At 37.8% G+C, this 17565-nt stretch overlaps 1 protein-coding gene across 4 annotated transcripts in view; it reads right to left on the bottom strand.

Annotated features, from left to right (window-relative positions):
• Positions 1-17565, bottom strand: part of TULP4 (TUB like protein 4) — a 258249-nt gene that overhangs the window by 26320 nt on the left and 214364 nt on the right. For all 4 annotated transcript variants that reach the window (XM_043964743.1, XM_043964742.1, XM_043964740.1 and 1 more), the window contains exons 9-11: positions 6477-6701; positions 5086-5320; positions 214-358 (exon numbers count right to left, since the gene is read on the bottom strand). In XM_043964743.1, the coding sequence (XP_043820678.1) occupies positions 214-358; positions 5086-5320; positions 6477-6701 (605 nt within the window). The remainder of the gene's footprint in view (positions 1-213; positions 359-5085; positions 5321-6476; positions 6702-17565) is intronic.

Genomic DNA, 17565 nt, shown 5'->3' with positions numbered 1-17565 from the left:
TTCTATATAAGGAAAAAAAAACCCAAACCTCTAATTTCACCTGGTAGAATCTTTCTAAAGAAACTTTTGCTACCCCAGCCTTTGTCCACACTTTTTTTTGTAATTGCTATGACATTTACAATGACAAGTAATGATGTTTGAATATATCTGAATGTACAGAGAGAGATGCTTACACAAGAACACACATAAAATCTTACAAAAAGCTGAAATTACCTGGGGAGTTTAGGTGATTTGCTAGCCCTAGAGATTTTGGGAGATTTCTTGGCAGCCCAATCATCACTCAGCTCAATATCACTGGAGTCTGAACAGTTACAGCTGTCAATCATGGTAGAAATCAAACTGTTTCCATAGATTTCATCTGGGAAGATAGAATACCCCACCAAATCTAAGTGATAATTACGGTAATGTTATTATGATCGCCGTCTATGCAAAAAACATTTACGAAGTGTTCGATAGATTATCTCCATAAGGTAAGTCCTTTCACTTACTATGGCTGGATGTAGAGAAGAGTGTATTCTCTGGAGAATGAGGATGGTGATTTCAATTTGATGCCTCAAAGAATGTGCCAAATAGTGTGGCAGTTTTTATTGTGTTAACTGCTAAAACCAAAATGGCTGAACTGTGTATTGTGACTGAAGAGTCTAGAAGATATTCAACTGAGTTCACATCTGGCTATCAGACTCTGCCCTGGAATTTATGCAAATTCTAGGACCAATGGAGCCTAAAGGACTTGTCCCAAAGAGCTTACACTCTTGTTAAGTGTTGTGGAAGGAGGTCTCAAGCATGCTAGTGATGTAAAGGGGGAAAAAAAAGGTAAAATTCAGGGATTCTCAAGGAGTTAAGGATGTATTTATTTATAATATAACTAATTATGAAAAGAACAATGAAGCCATCTGCTGAGAAAGAAGCTGGGGTGGCAGCAAGTCCAACCTATATGATTTGAAAGGTCCTGATTGTAGGGGGATATTCATACAGAATGTTTAAATAGACCGGAGCAGCAGAAGGAGATAGGTCCTCTAAGGCAGGGCTTCTTAAAACCTTTTTCACTTGCGACCCCTTTTCACCAGAGAAATTTTTACATAACCCTGGGTATATAAGTATATAAAATAGGTATACAAATAAAAACATTTACCACCAAATTTTTCATGAGTCCTTATATTCAGTTATTTGACCCAATATGGGGTTGTGGCCCACAGTTTAAGAAGCTTTGCACTATGGTCACTTTGGCTATCCTTGGTCTAAGTTAAATATCAGTGAGGCAAAGGCAGTGGGGCAAGATGATTTTCAGTGGAAGGAGTCCTGAGCAAAATTACATAGTTTTTAGGTTCTTCTTCCCACCACCCTTTCTGCATTTTATGGCCTATCTTCATATCTCCAGTAGTGTCTAAAGCTACCCACTTCGTTTTTTTGCAGCTTGCTCAGATTTATCCATCCCCTGAAGCTCATCCCTGAAATTAAGACTGCCATTTTCTCAAAGACTATTGTCTTAGATCAGCCTTAGGAGGAAAATAAAACAAAAATAGGATTAAAGTATTTACACTAAGATGCAAATAACTGATAGGATTATTGGGACATCTAAATTCTAAGCCTCCCTTCTTAGCTCAAAAGATTTGATAAAAAGTATGGGGAAGGGTAGTTTCTAAGATCAAGGACCTCTGGGGTAACCCTTGTTTAACCCAGATCTTCCTCCCCTTAAGAGTCCAAACGAGAGTCCACAATTTGTTACCTTACTTTTGAAAGGTTGAAACATTGCTAAAATTAAATTCATCATTAAATCAGAATTCATCTTATTTGGGTTTTGTATATTTTCAGCAGATAAGATGTAAAAATTTCATTCAATCTCCCAGCTTCCATGGGAGAAGGAACAAGAGAAGAAGAAAGCTGAAGAAGAAAAAGGAATTGTGAAAGCACTTAGGAAGGCTTTGACATTTTAAAGAGCAGAGACTGAATATTGGGAAGGAAACTTTGGGAGAATTTAGCAGAAACTGAAGAAAAATTAAAAGGACTCCAACTGAAAGAAAAGGGATAGAACTAAAGAAAGAGAAGGACTAGGACTGAAGAGGACTAGGGAAATGGAGAAACACTAGTGCGGAAGGACATGAAAAGGAAGAAGAGGAAGCGTAATAAGAAAAGATCTTCAGCTATGGGAGAAGGATGAAGACTCAGGACAGGAGAGGTAGTTGTGCTATGAAAATTTTTATTTCCATTTATTAATTGTTATTATGGGGAAGAGAGTTAAGGACTCTTTCCTAGCTAAGAGGTTAATGAGCTGGCTGAAACCTACCCTATAGAATGTGAAAATTTACTTAAGGCCTCAAACATTTCTCAGGAAAAAAGCCAAAAGGAGGATCAAGGGGCATCATTTGAGGATCCCAACTCTCTCCAATTGTAGTTATCTTTGGAGATATGTAAATCTCACTCTCATGTGGCTCATTGTGAACCCTCCAAGTGTATTTTTTTTTAGTGAGGCAATTGGGGTTAAGTGACTTGCCCAGGGTCACACAGCTAGTAAGTGTTAAGTGTCTGAGGCCGGATTTGAACCCAGGTACTCCTGACTCCAGGGCCAGTGCTCTATCCACTGCGCCACCTAGCTGCCCCCCTCCAAGTGTATTTTAATCTGTAACCTGACTTAGTTTATCTATAGAGTCTGTTTAACTAGGTCTGTTTCCTTAGGGGATGTATGAAATTATGATCCTGTTTAAAAGTTTGTTCAACTTTTATGGCCTAAGAGGATATATGAAATTGCTGTATGTCAAAAAATATTTCGTTTTCTCTCTAATGTATTTTTTTGTCTTTAAAAAGCCTCCCAGGGGCAGCTAGGTGGTGCAGTGGATAGAGCACCAGCCCTGGATTCAGGACTGCCTGGGTTCGAATCCGGCCTCAGACACTTAACACTTACTAGCTGTGTGATCCTGGGCAGGTCACTTAACCCCAGTTGCCTCACTTAAAAAAAAAAAAAAGCCTCCTAAAAATTATAATCTTTGATCAGGTTTATTTTTCTGAATCCTGAACCAGTGCACAAACATAATAAATCCTAAGTTTGTGCCTCTATGATTTCTGTGTTATGATAGATTTATTCAACAACAGTAAGCTAGTGCAGAAACTCAAAAGAAAATATTCTTCCCGTAACAGTTGGTAAGAGAAGGTAAGAGATGAGTGAAAAAAGAAAAAGGAAGCTAGATGTGGCTGTCAAATTGTTAATGAGGTGCTGACAAGTTGAGAAGGAAAATTAATTGTAGAGTTACAGAAATCCACAAGTGATTAGTCACAGCAATTCTCTAGCAAGACAATAACTAAGAATCTTACTTTCCAAAACAAGAGCAGGGAGAATTCTACTGTGATGTGTTGAATGTATGTTTATATTTCTCCCATGGCCAAGTGATTGCTACCAGTGCTAAAAGTGCAGTTCCATAACACTCTTAGAAAAGATTAAGAGGCTCAGGAATTCCTCTCCCTTCTATGTGTTCCAGGGAAGAGATGATAAGGGCCTGGGAAAAACATTGTGGCCATGTAAATGGAAAGGAGATGAATATGAAAGATCTTGTTGGCAAATGACAGGATATGAAGAGTGAGGAAGAGGGAAGAGACAAGAATGACTTTGAGGCTGCAAACCTGGTAGATTGGAAGGATGGTGTTGCCAATGCAGAAATAGGTCCAAGAGGAGGAGAGGTTTTTTTGGGGAAAGATAATTTGTTCTGTTTAGTCACACTGAGTTTGAAATATCCAGCTGGAAACATTCAACGGAGAGGTGGTGATGTGGTACTGAAGCTCTAGAGAAAGAGTAAGGTTGGATAAATAGATCTAGAGTCCAGTGGTATAAAATGAGAGCTGAACACATGTTCACCAAAAAAGGAGAAGGTTGAGAGAGAAGAAAACTCTATACTTATACACAGATGAAATACAGATAACAATCCATCAAGAGAACAGAACCAGTTTCCTTCTCTATTCTGGTGTAGGATATTTATATCTTATAACCAGAATTATATTCACATTCTAAAGAAGCTTTCTATAGAAAAACATATAATGCTAAGTAAAAATTTCTGGGTTCTGATTTCAGAAGACAGATAATTATCTGAAGTGAAACTTAGTTTTGAATTTCAAATACAAAATAACATCCCATTTATTATTGTTCAACAACTGTAGTCTTCCTTAATCAGAAAATTCATGCAACTGCAAAAGCCATCAGGCAGCTAACATCATTCCTTAGACCTTAACTGCATTTTTAAAAAATCTTAAAACAAAAGTCTATCCAAGTGTGAATAAAATTAGCAGAGCTGAGGAATTTACATATTAGTACTAAATTTAAAGGCAGCTAGGTGGCTTAGTGGAGAGAGCACTGGGCCTGGAATCAGGAATACCTAAATTCAGACTTGACCTTAGATACTAGCTGTGTCACTTAAGCTCTGTTTGCCTCAGTCCACTAGAGAATGACATGGCAAACCACTCCGTTATCCTTGCCAAGAAAATTCCATGGACAGTATGGTCCACAGGGTCATGAAGAGTAGGGCACAACTAAACAACTAATTTTAAAAACCAATATTCTCCAATTAGATCTCCAATTGAACTTTCAAAATTATAGAGTGTACAAAGAATCTAAAAATCAAATTTACAAGGATAATAACATGAAATCATTCTAGCCAAACCTTGATAATAATTATAGAGTAGACTAGTTTCTATAGATGCTATCAAAGGCAATGCCGAATAGGCATATTACTTCTAAAAATTAAAATAAATTCAAGGGGAATGTGGAAATGTAAATCTGATGAAAAAGAAGGCATCTCAAACTCTAATTTTCTGAAAGTATGTCCAAAGAAATTCTTGGTCAGAGACCATGTATTATTACATTTTGGTGCTTTAGATTCATAGGCTTGGGAAGGCAAAGTGAGAGATTTATGCTCCAGCTTTAGAGATTTTTTTTGTCCCTATCCACCAAGAGCTTAACTTTCATAAATAAATGCTTTTATATTAACGGTTCTAAAAAGTTTAATCTCCCATGATCCTCTATTAGAATAGCATTGTTTACAATTATTATATAATTCTTTAAGGTTCCTAATAACACCCTCCCCACCAAAAAAGGCATCCCACCTGTTTTGCCATCTGTTTTTGGATCCATGATGACAAATTCTGGTCGAAGCTTGCTAATACGACGCCCTTTCAGGATGGGTACTAATCCACCCAGATATTCCAAGTACAGCGTATAACAAGGGCCCCCCACTTCTGGATCATCTTCTGTCCGTTTCATGGTACAATGGAGTCTTTCATTACCGGCAGTTGGGTAGCTGACAAAGTCTCTCATGTTGTTGGGGTCTGGGATAGGGGGCTAAAGGTGAACACAGGTAAGAATAGGTGTTACTTTAGTGAAGGAAGATAACAGAAAGAAAATTAAGATCAAAATAGTTTCTTTTTAAAAGGAAATTTTTTCCCCATTATTGACAAACACCACTGACTGCTATTTCTCCCTTCTTGACAAGAAATTCCAATGCTAAGATCTCAAGTACTGGACAGAAGATAAGCATCAATTAAGCTGAGATGGCAAAAGATTAAAAACTATATTTGAAAGTGTTTATAGAGTAGCAGTCTGCAACATAACTTAACACATACAATTATGCGCTTCAATTTCTTTGGGGAAAGTGAATGAGATAAGCTAGGTTATGAATATTAACTTGGATGACCTAAAAGAGATAACATGAAAAAGGGAAAAGGGTGCTAGATGTTTAATCAGGAGTTTAATTCCCAGTACTACCCTTTCTTTTTTCCCAGGTGACAAACATTTCTTTTCTCTGTCTCACACCCCTACAAACCCCAATTATACGATAAAGGAAGGGAGATAAAATCCTCATAACAAATTAGCATAGACAAAACAAATTCTCATATTGGTCATGCATTTCTCAGGCTTCATTTTAAGGACATCACCCCTCTGAAAGGAGATGGGGAGTATATTTCATCCTAAATCCTTGCCCTGAGGAGAGTTCTAGTTCTTACACTTTCTAGTTGAGTCCTTATAAAGTTAGGTCCTTACCTGGGTCTCAGTTTTGTCTTCTATAAAACGAGGATACCACTTACACTTCCTACTTCATCATCTCATCCTCACAACAACCCTGTGAGGAAGATGCTCTTATTATCCTCATTTTAAAGATGAGGAACTTGAGACAGAGAGAAGTTAAATATCTTTCCCAGGGGCACAGACATTAAGTGCAGGATTTGAACTCAGGTTTTCTTGACTCCAAGTCCAGCAGTTTATCCACTGTGCAACCTAGCTGCTTCATGAGAAATAAGGATTAATACTGATGTTAAATGTAGTAAGCAGAAAAATGCACAAGGACCTTGCTACAGTACATCTGCCCCCTGCTGGCCATTTTAATTTGCTCTTTAGCCAGCAATATCAAGTGGATCTACTTTCTTTGTTCCATCAGCTGTTTCTGCCTTTTAGTAGCATGCCTGTTTGGAGGGGGTGTGAGGTGTTAGGTATGCTTTACCTTAATTGTTGGAATGAAGGCAGTAGTGACGTATGAGCACAGCCTTGGTGGCAGGGTTAACTTGCTGATATCCTTGTCATCCCTAATGGAACTGGCAATAGCCTGCTGGCACAGGAGTTGAAGACTAGAGACCCGATGTTCTACACGAACCACATACAATGCAGGTCCAGAAGCCATAAGGAGGCGTGAGTCCCGGTGGCCCCAACAAATTGAGATTATGGGACGCTGTAGAAAGAGGATATTATAAAAGTTCACTATTTTCATTAAGTGGGAGGGTCAGGTTCTCAGACCTTTTCATAAAACCTATTTAAGCAATGATGGATCTGAACTGTGTTACAGCACAGTATATTTAGAATTCTAAATTAGGTTCCCAATAATATCTATTCTTTGACAACAATGCACAGGAGAATGTATGCTTTTTGAGGGCTGGAATTATGAGACTTTAAAATTCTGAGTACCCCAGTGCCTAGCATATATCAGGTACATATGTATATATGTATACACATATATAGAATTGAACTGCCCAGCCCCAACAACATAAGTAGCGTTACCACTGCTTCATGGTACTAGCTTCTGTTGCCTGGGGAAGGGACTCTGTTAGGGCAAGGCAAGGTAGTGAGGTAGTGAGAAATAATAAAAATTTTCTTTCTTTTTACTGTAATGGACTACTATAATGGGAAAAAGTTGAGGGGAAAGTGAGGAGGAAGAAAAATTAGGAGCAATTTCTTTTTTCTTCTTTTTTTGTGGGGCAATGAGGGTTAAGTGACTTACCCAGGGTCATATAGCTAGTAAGTGTCAAGTGTCTGAGGTCAGATTTGAACTCAGGTCCTCCTAAATCCAGGGCCAGTGCTTTATCCACTGCGCCACCTAGCTGCCCTTGCCTATATTTCTTTAGAGCATACTCACTGCTTTTCTGTGATAGGATGAAAACTTTCCATATGATCAGAAAACATTTGTGGAACAATCTATATTGCCCCCAGGAGCAATTTCTGATGCTTCACTTCTTATCTTCTCCTTCATTACACCTGACAATGTGGTCATAGATGGGGTACTGATAAGAGGGAAGACTCACTGTGTCAGGGACCTGGAAATCTGTGGTTCCTATATAAATCAAGACTGCTTCTCTCAAGAAAATATAAAGCTCAAAGTTGATATTTGATAAGATTAGTCCAGAGAAAAGCATAATGGGAAGAAAATAGAGGATAATTTATCAATTCTCATCCCTGCAAATGGAGTTCTAACTTCACTAAGGCCTTGAGGGATTTTGAAGATCAGAAACTGGGCACCATATATTTTATTTTAAAAAAATAAGTTTTTATTGATGTCTTTTGATATTTTACATCACCATAATTTCCTCTAGTACACTTCCTACTCCCCTTCTTAGATAGCCATCCCATAGGAGAATTTTTTGAAAAACAAAAAGAGGAAAAATCAGCATAACTGATATATATATATATATATATATATATATATATATACACACACACACATACACACACACACACACACACATACATGTGCAAATGAACAACACTTGTGCAAAAGGATAGGGTGAGGTTGTCTTTTCATATCTTTTCTTTCCAGCTATGCTTGCTTGTTCTTTATAATTTTGAAACACTAACTTTTGATTTCTTTTCAAAGTTGTTCTTTTTCTTTATATAGCTATAGTCATTGTGTATGTTGTTTTCTTGGCTCTGCTTAATTTACTCTGAAATATGTTCATGTAGAAATTTCCTTGCATATTTATCATATGCATAATTTCTTTTTTTTTAAATTAAATTATTTTTTTTTCACAATTTCTTAAAATATAGTGTGAGATAAACTTTACTGTCCCTTCGTGGTCGCCAAACTGTGAGATTTAAAATTGGGTACTAGAGCATTAACCTCCCCTTTTTAATCTTTCCCTCATTTATCTCCCAGACTAGTAAATGGAAGAAGCCTCTGGTCTCTAGTTAGAGCTTTTATTGTTTGGAAATTACAAGGTGATGTTGATTAGAGAGACAGGAAAGTAGCAATGCAAAACAAATAGTCTAAGCTTAGTCTATATTCCGTATAAAACTCACCAAAAACCCAAGACCACCTTTGAGGGGGAGAGCCGCGTCAAGCACGTGCTGTTACGGCGAGCCGGGCTGAGTCCAACCTCCGTCAGCATCTCTGTGTGCAGAGTCATCGGACAAGGAGAGCCGACCAAAGACCTCACTTCTGTTCTCTCCTTGCCTTTTAAGCTCGCACCCCAGAAGTGGAGTGCCTAGCAGGTGGAGGTGGAGTGCACGGCCGTTTGTCATGGTCTCCTCCCCGAAAGGGTGGTCCTTCAAAAACTGGCGTCTTTCTATCACTAACCGACTGTTAAAAACTTTTTTACCACAATAGTAATCCATTCCCCAACTGAAGGATGGTATCTACTTTATTTATAATTCTTTATCATCACCCCCCCAAAAATGCTGTTACAAAGATTTTGGCACACTTGGTTACTCAACCTCTCCAACTTTTATCATTGTCATTTTTTTATCATTTTGCCAATTTACAGGAGGTTAGGTGAAACCTAAGGGTAATTTGTATTTTCTTTTATTATTTGTGATGTAGAGCATTCTTTCATATGGTTGCTAATGTTTGCAACTCTTCTTATGAGGAATGTTTGAGAATGGTCTTTGGTTTTACATATGGTTATTGTTTACATATCTTTGCCATAGATATCAAATGCGTACCAGAAAAATCTGATACAAAGATTTTTTCCCCATTTAACCACTTCTTTTTTTATCCTAGGTACATTAATTTTGTTTGTGCAAAAGCTTTTCACTTTCATGTAATTGAGGTTATGTACTTTATCTTCTATAATTGCCTCTATCTCCTTGTTTGGTTAAGAATACCTCTTCTACCAATAGCTGTGAGAGATAGATGATCTGTTCCTCTTCTAATTTTTAAAAGCATGATTTTTAACTTTAAAGTCACATATCGGGGCAGCTAGGTGGCGCAGTGGATAGAGCACCGGCCCTGGAGTCAGGAGGACCTGAGTTCAAATCCGGCCTCAGACACTTAACACTTACTAGCTGTGTGACCCTGGGCAAGTCACTTAACCCCCACTGCCTCACTAAAAAAAAAAAAAAGTCACATATCTATTTAGGACATAGTATGGAATATAGTATTAAGGTGTTGGTCTAAACCTAATTTCTACCAGACTGCTTTCCAGTTTTCCCAACAGTTTTTGTTGTTGTTGTTGTTGTTTTTTTGCGGGGCAATGGGGGTTAAGTGACTTGCCCAGGGTCCCACAGCTAGTAAGTGTCAAGTGTCTGAGGCCGGATTTGAACTCAGGTACTCCTGAATCCAGGGCCAGTGCTTTATTCACTGTGCCACCTAGCTGCCCCCTTTCCCAACAGTTTTAACCAAAAAGGGAGTGTTTTCCCTAAGTAATGCATGTTATCCATTTTATTAAATACTGGGATATTGAGTTCTATTGCTTCTGATGATCCCTTGTCTATAGTCTGTTTCACTGATCTTTCATCCTTTCCCACCTACCTACTGTCCTGGACTTCAAGATATCTAGAATTTCATCATTCTGCAAGATCAAATCAACTCATACCTCCTCAGAATCCCCTGCCTCTGGATCCCATCTCTCCCCTCTGCTTGGAGAGTACGGAATATGGACATTGGAGACATCGTCTCTGGTCCTCCACTTTTAAAGGGGGCTCTCAGGGAATTAATTTCATTATTTTCCACCTGTCTACTTTCCTGGGCTTCAAAATCTTCAGAAAGTGATCATTCTGCAAGATGAAACAAATTTTGAAACTCTAACCTCCTCAGAACATTTCCCACCCAGGCTACATGCCTTCATTATGCCCCCAAGCTGGGTAACCTTTGTAAAGTTCACAAACTCTTTTCCAGTCACGGGAGGAAAGGAGATGATGGTCAAGACCAGGGTTCTCCTCTCACCCTCACTCCCAAATGTGTTCTTCTTAGAAGTTTGTCAGGAGGCTTCCTCTTTGCTGGCAGACACTTAATCCTCTGAGTTCTGAAGTGTTTTACTATTTTATTTATCCATTCAAATATGTATCCATTTATGTATTAAGTCTCATTAACATCTTAAACTCATGTGAGAAAATTATTAATAATAGGGCTTTTGGGACTCCCAGAGGCTCCCCACTGAAAGAGCCTGGCCTGACCTTTCTTAAGGCCAGCCAAGAGTCAGGAGAATTTCAAAGGAAATGTAGAATGACCTTGCTGACTACCTACAGGAAGTTACTTCACTAAAACCACTCATACCTGAAAGCTTTTTCCCCTCAGAGGGTCTGACATCAGCCAGACCACCCTCAAATCCAGTGAACCAATAGATTTGAATGATGCTAGCCAATTAGCTTTAAGCAGCTAATGGGCGGCCTCTCTTCCTTCCCTCAGAGAGCTTAGGCTTGCTGATCTCTCTCTTGGCCTGGGAACGCAGAAGGGGAGCCACAGCAGTCCAGTTTTCTCTCTCTCCCCCCTAGATCCTAGCTAGGCTTTCTTGTCTTTCAGAGCCATGTGCACTATCTTTACTAATATTCAATATGCCTTAAAATAAATGCTTAATGCCCCCAGACTGGTACAGTAGCCTCTAATTTCTAAGTAACAAATATATGATAAACCCCAGCTAATTTGCTCTAAATTTGGAACAGAAATAAGGCGACCACATATAATTGTACTTGCCACACTAAACATGTCCAAAATGGAACATATTGTCTTCTTTCCCAAATTCATGGTCATCCAAACCCTTTTTCTATTGAGGGCAACATCATCATTCTGGAAACACAAGTTCATAATCTGAGTCACTCTTGACCACCACTCTTCTTTACTCCAAAGTCTTGTCACTTCTATCTCTACAACATATGCTCTCTATATCACCTATCCCTCCATTTATCCAACTTCAGGACCTCTTTAATTATTGCATGGACTATAATAATTGATAACTATTTTTTTACACACCTGCTAAAATAATCTTCTTCTTCTTCTTTTTTTTTGGATGAGTCAATTGGGGTTAAGTGACTTGCCCAGGGTCACACAGCCAGTAAGTGTTAAGTGTCTGAGGTCGGATTTGAACTCAGATCCTCCTGACTCCAGGGCCAGTGCTCTATCCACTGTGCCACCTAGCTGCCCCTAAAATAATCTTCTTAAAGTGCAGGTCTGGCTGAAGAATGTTCGATGTCTTGCTAATAAAACAAATTTTTCAACTTTATTTTTAAAGCCCTTTACTGTCTGTCTCCATCTTACTTTTCTAGATTAATTTCACATTAATACACCCTTTCACATATATTGTCCTGGTCAAACTGGGCTTCTGTCTGTTCCCTGGACATTGTGTTCCATTTACTATCTTCATGTTTTTTAATAGATAGTTCCTCATCCCTGGAATTCATTTCCTCCTCAGCTCCCCCTTTTAAAATCCTTAGCACTGTGGGGGTAAGAGGGAATTAGGATTATCTTGTATTTACTTATCTTTGTAAATGTAGAAAGTAAACTCCTTGAGAGAGCTTATTTAATTTTATCTCTTCATCCACAGTGCTCTACTCTTTGTATATAGTACTAATTGAATTAAGTGGAAAAGAATTTAGTCTGAAGAAATGAAGACTGTAAGAATACTTAATAATATTTTTTTTTGGCGGGGCAAAAAAAATACTTAATAATAATTTTAAAGAAATAACTACATGGGGGCAGCTAGGTGGCACAGTGGATAAAGCACCGGCCCTGGATTCAGGAGGACCCGAGTTCAAATACGGCCTCAGACACTTGACACTTACTAGCTGTGTGACCCTGGGCAAGTCACTTAACCCTCACAGCCCCCCATACACAAAAAATTAAACTTAAGAAATAACTATATGGAACAGGGATTCTTTTTGTCACAGACTTTTGGGGAAGTATAGGAAACCTATGTACTGTTTCTTACAACAGTGTTTTAAATGCATACAATAAATCATATAGGATTAAAAAGTTGGCTACCAGTTTCCCCCCATCTCTACACTTAGTCTATAACTAGCATGAACAGATCACAGCTTCTTAGATCCAGACCTGAAGGGACCTCAGAGGCCATCCAGTCTCAATTCTTAATTTTATAGTTAAGGAAAATAGGGCCCAGGGAAGTTAAGTTATTTACACACAATTAGTAAGCATCAAAGCTGAGAAATTTTAAGAGAGGCTCTTTTGACCCCAGAGTTAGTGCTATTTCCACTATATCACACCCACTAAGACACATTACTGAAAACTTTATATTTGATCAATTTTGGGTACTCCTTAATTGCCTATTTAAAGAGGGAAATATACTGGAGCAAGGGAAACAAATTCTTTTTATCTCTACAGAAAAAGAGAAGCTAGGAAAAGAAATGTTGAAGACAGAACATTTTCCATAATTCTTTATAATTACAAAGAACTTCCAGTTAATTAAGATTATCAATTGTCTCTAGAAACTTTTGAAAAATCAACATTGATAAATGAATTATTGTACTGTCTGAGGCAAAGAGATTACAGATGTAGAGTTGTAAGCACAGACAGTTCAAATTCATTTTACAGATGAGGAAATTGAGGCCCAGGGGGGAAATTGCTTGCCTGAGGTCACATGGCTAGTAAGCATCAGATGAAGGATCTGAGCCCAGGTCTTCCTGACAGCAAGTAGTTTATCCACTATCCAGTTCCCTAGTGACCACCTTAGGGGTTCATATAAGATCTCTTTTAATCTTATGATTCCATACTTAAATATAGGCCATCTCAATGTTTGACATAATAGGCTATCTAAATGTTTTTCATTTATTTATATTTTATTGTTGGTTATAGTTATTTGTTAGCCCAATTTGACTCTCTGCTATTATTTGTTTTATTAGAAAAATATGGAACTCACATTTTGATAGAGGTTTCACTTTACTGTGTGCTACTGAGTTTAAAAAAGAACATGAGTTGCACTAAATATTATTTTGTCACATCAGGACTGCAGACAGATAGCACTCAGAAGAGTCTCATATTTCACTTTTTAATGCCATCTGTTACTCAATCACCCAGGATTAGTCAACTGTTGGTTCATCATTAACTTTAATCCAAACTCAGTGTCTTCCTGAAATTCTTCACCTAGTAAGATTAACATTTGCTTAAAAGGAAAAGTACCAACTGTTCAATTTCAATAAACTTTATATAAGTACAACAACAAGAGATTAGTATTTGTGTTTGGACAGCTGCTACCTGAGAAGGAAAAATTCAACTATAAATTTTGGAATATACTCTTTTCCTCAAATCATACAAAGTTTCTATTTTCAGAACTGATACTTGAATATATGAAGCTGATAAGATCCAAGCTTACATGTGACCAGAGAAGTTCTTACAGGATCACATTCTTTCTTTTTTGGGGTTTCTTTTTGCAGGGCAATGAGGGTTAAGTGACTTGCCCAGGTTCACACAGCTAGTAAGTGCCAAGTTTCTGAGGCCACATTTGAACTCAGGTCCTTCTGAATCCTGGGCCAGTGCTTTATCCACTGAGCCACCTAGCTGCCCCCAGGATTACATTCAAAACACATTGAAAGCTTGAGCTACATTTTAGTGAGTGTACTAACTGGGCTTTATATAATTTTTTTCTATTTTTAAAAGAACTTGGGGCAGCTAGGTGGCGCAGTAGATAGAGCACTGGTCCTGGATTCAGGAGTACCTGACTTCAAATCCGGCCTCAGACACTTAACACTTACTAGTTGTGTGACCCTGGGCAAGTCATTTAACCCCAATTGCCTCACTAAAAAAAAAAAAAAAGAACTTGTGAAACAATGAGAAATCTTTTAAAGCAAGAGAAAGAATTCACTGTTTTCATTAATAGTCTGGAGTGGGAGAGAGTTTATATTTCAATAGAACTGTCAAAACACTTTCAAGTGGCCCCTGGCACGTTGTATTATTCTTCAAAGTTCTGAGATTTAGACAATTAAATGGACTGAATACTACCTTCATACAGGTTACTTGTATGGCTGGGGAATTTGAAGCTTATTAGTAGATGGTCCACCTAAGCAATCAGAATTATGAAGAATGTTCTCTAAATTTTCTCACCAAACCAGTAGCATTAGATGAAAAACGCAAATAGTAATAGTAGAGCCTTCATTGAATAAATACAATGTTACCTGATGTTCCCTGGTATGGACAATGCTACCAGTAAGCAATTAAAACGCTTACAGCAAAAAAGATGGTCTTAGGAGTCACGTATGATGGAGAGAGAGTGCGCTAGGTATGGGGGGAGTCAGTGAAAATGCCTGGGGTGGGGAAAGACTAGTTTTCCTGTTTTTAAAGTTGCACGCTCCACTGAGTGATTTGCCCTTTTCTTTTGTTAGCGACAGTATTTATTTTCTCTTTCCGTTCAGTAATCACCAGAAATCTATCATATCTAATATTTCATTAGGTTCTTAACTTCTTTCTGATCAGTTTGTTAAATCTGTCTGCCTGACAAGGATGTATAAATGTCAGTTTGACTCCCCCTCCCCCTTCCTGAACTTCAATTAACTCTTTTTGTTTGTTTGTTTCATCCTTCTATTTTCTGTGTCCCATGAGGGTATTAATGGGTTTTTTTCTGATAAAAGTATTTTATTTTTTCCCGTTACATGTAAAAATAGTTCTCAACTTTTGTTTTTACAGGCTTTCCAATTTCAGATTTTTCTCCCTCCCTCCCCCCTCCCCTAGACAGCAGGTAATCTGATATAGGTTTAATATATATACACATACATACATAATAACATTAAATATATTTCTGCATTAGTCATGTTATAAGAGAAGAATCAGAGCAATGAGGAAAAACCTCAAAAGAGAAAAACAACAGCACCCAAAGCACAAGAAATAGTATGGTTCAATCAGCATCTCTACTCCACAGTTTTTTTTTCCCCTGGATTTGGAGATCCCCCTTAATTAACTTTTTATTTAAGTATTTATATTCTATGTTGTTTGGTACATATATATTGAGTGTATGTGTGTATGTATGTATATATAATATTAATTTGTTATTTATGGCTGCTTTAAGCATAATGTCTTTTCTCTGTTTATCATGTTTTATCAATGTCTATATTTATCATAGGCTTATCTGAAGTCATAACTGCTTCTCATTTTTCTGAGTTTACCAGAAGCATAATAGATTCCACTCTAGTCTCTCATTTTAAGTCCATGAGAGTCTTTATATTTCAAGTGTGTTTCCTGTAAAAAACATCTTATTGGATGTTGCCTTTTAATTCATCCTATATTCATCTTCCTTTTTAGGGATGAGTTCATCCCATTCACATCAACAGTCATTACTATTAATTCTGCATTTTCCTCTATCCTGTTTTTTTTTTAAGCCTTTTCTTCTCTTGGCCCCCAAGGTCCCCATTACAAATAGAAGGGTAAAAAGAGTAGGAGTTTGCTTAACCTTTGTAATTCTATAAATTAATGTTTGTTTCAGCTTTGTTGTCCTTTTTTTCCTCTTTGCCTCACCCTGGTCACAAGTTTTTTCTCTTATTTACTTTCCTTTTAAACCTCCCCTTACCTTCCACACACTGAAGTTGGAGTTTGTTTTACTTATGACTAATCCATTACCTATTTTTCCTACCCTTCCTCTTTATCCCTTCCTGTTCTTTCCTATTTCCCTGTTAAGTTTAATGTATTTTTATGCCACAATCCTTTTCTCTGTATGCATGTATATATGTATTTGTTGAATTTTCCTTTCTGCAGTTCAGATGAAGGTAAAGTTAATGAGATGCTCTCTCACTCTCTTCTCTCTCTCTCTCACACACACACACACACACACCCCTCCATGTCTGAATACACTTTATCTCCAAGTATTCCTTCGTTGAGATAGTAATTTTGCTCCCCTTCTTCCTCATTTCCTCTCCAGTGTAGAACCCCACTATGCCATTTCCATTTTCTCCTGAGACCATCAAAACAGAACAAAAACACCCCCAGATCCTGTCTCTTATTTTAACCTTTCTCTATGACCTCTGAAGACATTAAGATTCTAAGATACTTTCTTTTTCTCATATTGGCATGTAAAAACTTTATCTATACATAGTTCTTTCAAATTGATCAACTGTTTGTACATTTCTATATTTCTCTTGACTTCTGAGTTTTTAGTTCAAAGCATCTCTTCAATTCTGGCCTTTTCCTCAGAAATGTTTGTAAATTTTCTTTTTTTTTTTTTCATTAAAAGTGCATTTTTCCCCCCTTGTAGGATTATATTGAGTATTGCTGGATAGGTTATTCTTGACTAGAAGTCTTTATATTTTGCCTTTCATAATTTCATAGTGTAAACTCTACTGTCCTTGGCAGTGGTGATGTAGGAGGCAAAAAAGTGGTTAACAGATAAACCTAAGACCCGAGCTCTAATTTAGATTTGAGCTCTAAGAGGGGCTATAACTTACAGACCCCAGCTCCAAAAGGGATTAATGGATAACTTAAAACTTGGGAAACAAGTCAGGGCCTAGGCTCTTGTTACCCACATTAATTAGCACTCATAAAAAGAACATAAAGAGGCAGGCCATAGAGACCTTAACTATAACAAAGACATAGAGACAGCTTATAGAAATTTTAATTGATAACCCAGAAACTAGGCTTGGGAATGAAACACAAGGACACTCTGACCATGGCAAGTTGAGGTATTGTGCAGAAAAGACCAAATTTGTCTCCAGATTCACCTTAGGACATGCAAACCCCAAAACACACCTCCAGGGGGAAAAGTACCCGCCTTGGGGGTTGGTTTAAGCCCCCAGGAACTCCAAATTAGGATAAGCCCTCCCTTGTGCCTCCCTAAAGTGGAGATTATTATAATGAGACTGATAATCAATTTATCCATACTATAAATATATCTGTCTTTTCTTTCCTTATTCGAGAGATACCTTTCCACTTTTCTGGTTCTCTCCCTGTGGTCACTCACAGTATTGCAATAAAACTTGGGAAACTCAGTCACAGAGTCTTGTAATTCTTTTGGGATGACTCATGATCAATTTGACCCTAAATCCATCCCACATCATTGGCAATTGCTAAGTCTTGAGTGATCCTGACCATGGCTCTTTATTTGCATTCTTTTTTGGAAGAGGAGGGGAGGAAGAAGGGGTTTATTATGAGTAGACCTCATCACTCCCATTCAAACCAG

The sequence above is a fragment of the Dromiciops gliroides genome, chromosome 4 (genome assembly GCF_019393635.1).
Source record: "Dromiciops gliroides isolate mDroGli1 chromosome 4, mDroGli1.pri, whole genome shotgun sequence".
Classification (NCBI taxonomy): domain Eukaryota; kingdom Metazoa; phylum Chordata; class Mammalia; order Microbiotheria; family Microbiotheriidae; genus Dromiciops; species Dromiciops gliroides.
This window is presented reverse-complemented; position numbering and strand designations above follow the sequence as displayed.